Source organism: Cornus florida, unplaced genomic scaffold, assembly GCF_030987335.1.
Source record: "Cornus florida cultivar Cherokee Brave unplaced genomic scaffold, ASM3098733v1 CherokeeBrave_3.0.0_Hap2_Chr02, whole genome shotgun sequence".
NCBI classification, from domain to species: Eukaryota; Viridiplantae; Streptophyta; class Magnoliopsida; order Cornales; family Cornaceae; genus Cornus; species Cornus florida.
The window spans coordinates 23865058-23874931 of NW_026775572.1; the positions used below are offsets into that span (position 1 = coordinate 23865058).

Consider the following 9874-nt stretch of genomic DNA (forward strand, 5'->3'; position numbering starts at 1 on the left):
CAAAACTCAAATCATATTAAATAGAGAAGTAGGAACCCAACTAAACAGGGAAAAACTTACATTTTTTTAGCTACAAAACCAGCAAACAGTTTGTACTGAACTTAATTTCACCCCTTACAAAAACCTCATCATGCTAGCCTAGCTTAAACAAAACAATCAACAAAGGTACTAAACCATCAACAACAATGAATTTCATAATCAACATATATTCTCTCATTCAGCTGAAATAAGACTTTGCCTTCAGAAGCCACCTCTAATCAGTTTAACCACATTTTGTCCTCCAGGCTTACAGTTCTGCAGAGTTGACAAATGTGGTTGGAGGGCGCTTGCAAGAGATTTATAAAGATCTATATCGGCTTTCTGCATACGAATACAGAGCAAAACAGAACATAGTTAAATTAAATTCCACAAACAAACATATATAACCAAATATTTGTATATGTCATCAAAGTGCTAATTAAGTGGGAAAAACAAATTTCATAAGATCGTATGAAATTCAGACTAACCTTTGTGGTCTTTAAAGCTGTTTGGATCACATAATTACCAAATCTATGTCGAGCAAGCTCTTGAAGGTTGTTGCTCTGTATAAAATCTTCAACCACATAATGCATCCCTTCTTTGGACAACCTTATGCATTTCTCAACTACGTGGCTACCATTTTGTATCATTGAGAGCCCTGTATAGTGTCCTCGGAGACGATTGCAAATATCAAGAGTTAAATCTTGGTTATGGAGTCCTAGGACATGTTGCACCACATAGTTCCTGAACAAATTAATTAAGACCATCAACAACACAAATGAGTTTAGTTTACCCAAACAACACAATTATACAAGTGATACTTAATTTTATTGATTCTAGGATAGGGAATCATCATGAGATTTATACGTACCCTGAAGGATCATACGAAAGGTAAACCGAGTTATGAGAGATAACGCCTAGAAGGTACTGTCTGTGATCACCTGTTATGCAGTTAATGCAATCATTCAGGGATATACATCCCTCTGGGTGTGTGGCTAATGCCACACAATTCCCTATTGCTTCTAGATATAATACCTGAGATCAAATGTTATAAGTTAGTTGCATATAGATATAGTGGAAACAAATTCAGGGCAAGCTCAGAAAGGAGAATAAAATTACCTGATTTGCCTTATAATCCAATGCAGTGAAGCACTGCAAAATAACATGCTTGCCTGTTTTATCGATCATCAAATCATAAAATCCGGTAGATAGAGCTTTTGTCATCTTGAAGGCCAAGGGTGACTTCTTTAACTGTTTGATGAGTTTTTGAATTGAATGTGAGCTGTTCATTAAATAAGTTATGCCATTAATTAGTCCAGTTGATCAATATATGTGCTTTAAAAAAGTGTAATTTAGGATGTGTGTGTGTGTATATATATATATAGTACTCACCCATATTGATTACATGCTGCATCCGTAAGTGAACAGGGTTGTAAGATAATTTTGTCCACAATCAATTGCAACTGATCATATCTGCCTGTGTATGCTTCAACTAATTTTTCAAAGACATGATGTCCTTGTTTGTCTATCATCAGCTCCAACATAGAGTCGAGTACCCTCATAAGTATCAAATCTGCATAATAACTCTCACTTTTCAAAAGATTCTGCAAGTCTCGGGACCGTTCTTTATCTTTAGCCAGCGTAATTATGTTGTATCCAGGCCAAAACAACTCAGGTATTGGTTCAGACCACTCTCCAACACAACCATTGGTACCATGGTACCCGCCATTACCGAAATAACCAGTACCATAGTTTGTAGTAGCACCAAATTGATGATGAGTATTACTATCACTGTCACATAAATTTTGACTCTCTGGATTAAAATACTGATTCCCATTCATAGCAGAATTCCGGTTCCAAAGTAGAGCATCTTGTCCTAGAAAAATAACCAAGAAAAAAATTTTAACCCTCATATCTACATATTAAATATATATTCAAATTCTTACACGCATATATTTAGAGAGAGATATATATACAACAATGCTTCAGTCATATCCTATCACGACATATGTCCTATCACGACAGATTCTGTCTTGCAGACTGACGTGTCCCAATAAAAGGTTGACACCTCTCTTAAACTTTAAGAAATACAAAACATGGGTTATATCCATTTTTTTAGAATTAAACCCAACATGTCCATCTTTGGATTTCGATTTTGATTTCGATTTAGTCTTAGTAATGATTGATTCATTTTATTGAAACAGGTATGTTCAAACATTATACTTGCCCGTGTAATTTTTCTCTTTCAAATAGCTTAAATCGAAAAAGGTTTCTGTTCAAACTTTACTAAAATTGAGCTCTAATCGAGCTTAATTATGTTCAAATTTTGGGTTTTTTCCCCTTTTAAAAACAAGGACAATGGTTTCTGTCCTTACTTTTGCTCTCATTCTTGTTTAGGATGGATTTCCATAAAAAAGGGTTTTCCTTCTTGAAATTTTGTCAAACAACTTGTGAGCATTTTACTTGACCAACGAGGAAAATGGGAAATAAATTAATTTCCCGTTAACATTATTCACATCTATGCACCATTTTTTTTTTTTGTTTTTTGGATAAGTACACATCTATGCACCATTTTCAAGCCCACAATAAGATTCTCAGTCAAAACAAGGGTAAATTTCATACTATACCCAACACTATTTCGTGAAGAATCAAAAGAGTAGGATGGTTGAGTGGACTTGGGAGGATACTTAGGATCACACCATGTCCTTCAAAGAGACGATGTTGCTTCCTTCAGATTCTGCCCTTTCCTGATGGCGACCACTAGTGCAAATTCAGACCAGGGCTCTGACGCGAGGTTTTATTTGAGCGTAGTAAAATCGCCTAGGGTTCACAATGGTCCTCTAGCAAAGTCGTAGTTGAGATTTAGACGCCCGTTCGTGATTAGAAAGGCAGTGAAACGGAGGTGGAGGAGGTCTGGTTGCGAAGATGGGAGTGGAGAGAAAAAATCAAGCAAGGTATAGATAAAAATGGATCTGTCGAGTTTAACTCTAAAAAAATGGATATAACCCATGTTTTATATATTTTTTTAAATTTAAGAGAGGTATCAACCTCTTATTGGCCACGTGAGTCAGTTTTGTCATGATAGAGCAAGACTGAAGCATTGTCAATACTAGTATATAAATATGTTAGCAATATTCAGCAAAGTAGTATAATTGATTCCCTGGAATATAAGTACACACATATGGAAACATAATTGGGCGAAAAAGTATTGGTATTAGGAATTACGTACCATAGGTAGGATTTTGATGATATGTCCAGATATTATCTTGATCAACCATTGGCAATGCAAAGAATCGTTGTTGTGTGTGATCACCTGAATTGGGAGACCAATTATCAGAGCTCCTTGTGGAACGTGCATCAGAAGAGACATCGGTGTTAGAAGATGAGCCTACACAGCCATTGACTACGACATTGTTGCCCTCATCAGAAGAAATATTATTGACATGGTTACACGCCCTAATTACTTCATCATCAACATCAACATCATCATCTGTGTAGAGGTCCAGATTTAGAAACGAATAACTGAGAAGATCATTTTCAAAGGAAGGGGTTGTTGAATTGGTTGGAGATTCAGAAGTTGAACCCCCCATGCTCATCGTCAATCCAACTTGCAAGAACAAGAATAGGCCTACAAGCTCAAGTAGCAAGAAAAATACGAAGGAAGGTTTTCTAACTATGAATGTATTTATAGGGACAAAATCTTAGTAATTTTCTTATATGGCAAGCAGTTGGAAACTGACTAGGACAAGGGTTGTTTCCAAGTTAGAATAGGAACATCGACTTGGATTAATAGAACAAGAATTAAAAGATCGATAGAGGACTATGAATTGGAAAACCAAGTAGAAAAATTGGAACCTTTTATTTGAGAATTTGATATTATATGGAATTAATAATTAGAAGTTAAAAATATATATAAGAGGTTTTTTTGAAGGCAATCCTAAATAAACAAGACTTGTTTCCCAAGTTCCATCTACAAAAGTTTCCTTTTACAGATAGAGTGAAGACGGATTATGTATATAGACGTCACACACACATATATATATATATATGGTTTCCAAGTTAGAATAGGAACATCATTAAAAGATCGGTGGTGTTCTAGCTATGAATTAATTTTATTATACTTCGAAATCATGATCATGCAATCAAGTTCTGAATTTCACAATAACACATAACAGATATATTCTTGAACGAAGTTTCTACAATGGCGAGCGAGAACGATTGTAACAGAAAAAATACCGCAAGGTTTGCTGCAAAACCCCGACTCTTTGTCCAATTCAAGTTATATATCGATTTAATTTGAACTTTTTTTATGGAAATTGAACCCTCTGTTTGGTTAGATGGAAGAGTGAAGTGAATGAAAAGAAAAAAATATTTTTTTAGCATATATTTGATGAGCTGAAAGTTTATCGAGAAAATTATTAAAAAATATTAGTTTATTAATTTGGATAGCATACTGGATTATTTAATTCAAATATATAATTGTTTATATTTATTTTTATTATTTATATTTAAAATAAGGCTTCATAATATTTTCTTTAAGTAAAATTAATTATTAGTTTAAGATAAAAAAAATAATAAAAAATTAGAGATGAAGAGACCATACTAGTGTTTGGGAGAAAAATCAAATATTTCAAATATCAAATAATGAGTAGCTAGAATTGCAACATAAAACAAACAATTAAAAAAAAATTCTATTTAGAAGTAGGATCTATTTTATCATTGATATTCTGTATATATAACCGAATAATTTGCGTTGCGAACTTATCTTATAATAGAAGTTTTTTTTAGAGAACTTACCCCACAATAGAAGTTGTTTTTGAAGAGAATTTTGCACGATTAAAATAGAAACTGTAAATAAATAGTCGGTTTTTTCATGTAAAATTTTTGCGTATTTTTTGGTGAAATTTTTTTGAGGGAAAATACTCAAGTCAGGAAATTAAATTTTTCATTAGGTTTCTCTTTCTATCTATCCAAACTTTAAAAAAATTTAAAAAATTTCGGTTTCCTTTCTTTTCTAACTGTTTCCACCTGACCAAACAAATGTCCTAAACACTTATAATTTAGCAATTTTGAGACATTTATCAACGACAAAATCACATATATTTTGAAAATTCTAGGAGGAAAAATTAGACATTATATTTATATCTATCTAGAAGATTTTGATTTTCATGACAGCCTGTGAGTGAACTTTACGAAGTATATAGTACTCCCAATTCTCCTTTTGGTTAGATCGAAATAAGTAAGAAAACTAAAGAAATAGAAGTGAAAGAAAAGTGAAGTGAATGAAAAGAAAAGGGATTTTCTAGCTTGCATTTGGCTAGAATGAAAATTTATCCGAGAAAATTATAAAAAGTTTGTTAGTTTGGATGGCATGAAAGTGAAAAAAAAAAAGTAATTATGTATACCAAAACTATCCTTATGAAGTAAAATGATAGATTATTAAATTTAAATATATAATTGCTTATATTCATTTCTATTATTTATCTTTAGAATAAGGCTTCATAATATTTTTTTAAGTAAAACTAATTATTTGTTTAAGATAAACAAATAAAAATATAAAAAATTAGAGATGAAGAGGCAATACTACTATGTGAGAAAAAAATCAAATAATTCACCATATAATATATATATATATATATATATATATATATAAGGATTATGAGTGGCTAGAATTACAACATGGAACAGATAATTTAACAAAAAAAAAGGATCGATAGTGTTCTAGCTATGAATTAATTGTATTATACTTTGAAATCATGATCATGCAATCAAGTTCTGAATTTCACAATAACACGTGACCGATATATTCTTGAAACAAATATAATATTCTTGCAATTATCAGTTCAAATCTTACCAAATTGTATAGATTGTCACACACGAAGTTTCTACAAATCACACACATATATATATATATATATATATATATATATATATATATATATATTCAATAAATCTATAATGGCGAGCGAGAAAGATTGTAACAGAAAAAAAACCTCAGTCGCTGCCAATCGACCCTCTCGAACGCAAGGTTTGCTGCAAAACCATGACTCTTTCTCCAATTCTAATTATATATGGAATTAATTTGAACGTATTTTTTATGGAAATTGAAACCCTCTTGGTTTTGGATAAATGGAAAAGTAGAGTGAATGAAAAGAAAAGAAAAAAAAGATTAGTATTCATTTGGTTACTATGAAAATTTATTCAAGAAAATTATAGAAAAATATTAATTTGTTAGTTTGGATAACATGAAAATGATTATGCATATCAAGACTACCTGTAATAAAATGATGAATTATTTAATTCAAATATATAATTATTTCTATTCATTTCTATTGTTTATATTTAGAATCAAATATTTCACCATATAATAATATATATATATATATATATATATATATATATATATATATATATATATATATATACACACGGATTGTGAATGAATGGCTAGAATTGCAATGTCAAACAGATAATTTAAAAAAATAGAAAATTATATTTAGAAGTAGTATCTATTTTGAGCACTTTTACACAAATTATCATTGATATTCTGTATATATAACTGAATAATCTAGGTTGTGAACTTACCTTAGAATAAAAGTTTTCTTTTTTAGAAAACTTACCTCATAATAGAAGTTGTTTTTGGAGAGAACTTGGCACAATTAAATTACTTGGTAAAATAGGAATTGCAAATGAATAGTCGTTTCTTTCACATGAAAATAAAATTTTTGCGTGAAATTTTTTTTGAGGAAAAATACTCAAGTCGGGAAACTAAATTTTCCATTTAGATTTCTCTTTCTATCTAATCCAAATTCTCAAAAAAAAAAAATTAAAATTTTTCTATTTCCTTTATTTTCTAACTGTTTCTACCTAACCAAACAAGTCTTAAACACTTATAATTTAGCAATTTTGAGACATTTATCAACGACAAAATCACATATATTTTGAAAATTATAGGAGTAAAAATTAGGCATTATATTTGTTGAAGGTGAAATGCATGCGATCCGATATGACACCGTTTTCCTGCAAAGAAGAGAGTAGAAGATCGATAAATCTTGACAATACCGGTATGGTGCCTGCCAAGAGCTCTCCAACGATCAAGTCAGTCACCGGAGGTCTAAAAGAAAGGCATGGATTTAATAATAATTTTTTATCGTACCTTTATTGATTGGATCTCATTCTTACAGTCGCTCTCCCTCAGTTCATTTGCGGGATCAGAGGAGATCCGCTTGTGCGAGATCAGAGGAGATCCACTTATGCGAGATCAGAAGAGATCCGTCTGTTGTCAGATTTGTCAGAGATATGATTTAACCCTTTTGACTTTCTCAAATTGTGCCAAGGTTATCCTTATCTTGTTGAACCACGTCATATTTCATTATCCTTGATAATGAAATATTATCATTCTTATTCAATGGAAATATCATCGTCCGAAAGTCAAAAAGGTTTGGCGGCTGGTTAACACTTAGTTGCCTTTATCATTAAGTCAAGGTAGGTCAGGTTAATTTTTCCCTATCAGTTACCCCCTATTCCCAAGCTTGCTCATCTAACTTTGGGAATGTGATTTTTTTTTTTTTTTTTGCCCTGGGCACTGTTCCCTCGGGAACAGTGCCCGCGGGTTAATGTTCACATGAACAGTAGATTTATTTATTATTATTTTTTTTTTCTCTCGGGTACTCTTCCCTTGGGTAATGTTTCCGTGGGTGCCCTTCCCTTGGGTATTTTTCCCAATTGTGGAATTAATACAAATACCAAATCAAGGTTCTGTTTTAGAAGGACATGGATTCAAACCCATGGTCAATGACTCTTAATGATGTAAAACTGGATTTTTCTTTTGAAAATCCATTATACTAGTTGTAAACTTCATGGGTTTCAGTCAGCCCATCCCTTGGGTACTATTTTTGGTACCCTTGGGTACTCTTCCCTTAAGTAATCTTCCCTTGGGTATTATTCCCATGGTAAGGTTTTTTTTTTTTTTTTTTTTTTTTTTTTTTTTTTTTTTTAACAAACTTCAGTTAGCCCATCCCTTTGGCAAGGGAATAAATTGTACGAGTTTCACTCAGCTCGTCGTCCGTTTAATAAGGGAATTAGTTTTTACGAGCTTCACTCAGCTCGTCCCTTTAGTACAGGATATTTATTTACTATCCCTTATAGTATGGGGATATTGATTACTGGATTCATTAAGTCTGGATCCTTCGGGAATATTGATTTCGGAATTCATTCAATCCAGATCCTTTTAGTACAGAATATTTATTTATTATCCCTTATAGTACGCGGATATTGAATACGGGATTCATTCAGCCTGAATCCTTTTACTACAGGACATTTATTTACTATTCCTTATAGTACGGGGATATTGATTACGGGATTCATTCAGTCCGGTTCCTTTTAGTACAGGACATTTATTTACTATCCCTTATAGTACGGGGATATTGATTACGGGATTTATTCAGCCCGGGTCCTTTTAATACAGGACACTCATTATCATCCCTTGTAATACGGGAGGTAGTCGTCTCGTCTCTCTAGTAAATGAAGGAAGCTTTAATTATCTCGCCCTTCTGTGTAGAAAGAGTAGTCGACTTCTTGTCCCTTTAATAAGGGAAGAATGTGTTGTTATGAGCTTAATATTACCACATAAGTAGGTAACTGAAAACGTAATATTTTATTACGTAAAAATTGAGGGTCATCCATCTCATTGGTGATGGTGACTTTATTGGAAAATAAAATAACACGTGAAATGATGAACTGAGATGCCTCAGGTCTTTATTTTGAATGACTTGATAAGGCTAATTCCAGCTGTGAGACAATTGTTAGTCGGTATACTTATTTGAGTCCTCCTCATGATATGTCCTATCGATCTGGCTGAAAAATGATCTCTTATAGCTGGTATCCTTTTCATCCCTGGTGTGAGGGGCTAACTTCTTCTTGTCCTCTCTTTCTACTCCCTTTCGTGCATTCATGGCGTCTTCAGCGTTCATGTGTTTCTGCGCTCTAATCAACAAATCTGCCATGCTGGTAGGAAGTTCTTTAGATAAGGAAAACAAGAATCTGGAGGTTTGGAGTCCTCTTATGAAAGCGGTCAAAGCCACTTTGTCGTCCACCTCTTCTACCTGCAACATCTCTACGTTGAATCGGGTGATGTATTCCCGGATCGACTCTCCCTTCTGTTGCTTCACGGTAAGCAAGTAGGTGATCGGCTTCCTATGCCTCTGACATGCAATGAAGTGGCTCACAAATTACTTACTCAGTTCTTCGAAGGTGTTGATGGTTCCTGGCTTTAGCTTGTTAAACCAAACTCTTGCTGATCCCTTAAGTGTAGTGGGAAAAGCTCGGCACATGATTTCATCTGGTACGGCATGTAAATGCATAAGAGCTTGAAAGGTCTCCAGGTGATCGAGGGGATCTTTGGTCCTATCGAAGCTTTCGAACGAAGGCATCCTGAACTTGCTAGGCAAAGGGCATTTCATAACGGCGGGGCTGAATTGCAAGTTGGTCCTCTGCACCAGGTCATTTATGGCGATAGGACCTTTCCCTTTAATAGCCTGCATCACATCTTCCATTTTTGCCTTGAGATCCTCGATTTGTAGGTCGAAATAGGTAACTTTCTCTGTCTTCTCCTTAACACAGAAGGTTGTGCCTATTTGAGACTGGGAATTCTGCGGAGGCGGGGAATGAGGTTCTCTGTGTCAGTTTCTGACTTGGCTTTGTTCTACCTTAAACTTATGAGAATGATTGTTTTCTCAGTCTTCCTCGTGTTGTCCCCATCATTCAGATTGGGAGGATATGGGTCGGACAATTCTTGTTGAGGTGGTGGTCCCGCTGGGATAAGATGTTGCAGGATCTTTACATTTTGTTGGATCAA

General features: G+C 33.6%; 1 protein-coding gene across 1 annotated transcript; it reads right to left on the minus strand.

Moving 5' to 3' along the window:
- Positions 1–240: 240 nt before the first annotated feature.
- On the minus strand, positions 241–3614 carry LOC132295861 (putative pumilio homolog 8, chloroplastic). Its single transcript, XM_059794130.1, has 6 exons — positions 3248–3614; positions 1411–1894; positions 1138–1300; positions 890–1053; positions 507–762; positions 241–360 (listed from the first exon to the last, which is right to left on the minus strand). The coding sequence occupies exons 1-6, from the start codon at positions 3612–3614 to the stop codon at positions 241–243; spliced, it is 1554 nt and encodes a 517-aa protein (XP_059650113.1).
- Between the last annotated feature and the right edge of the window lie 6260 nt (positions 3615–9874).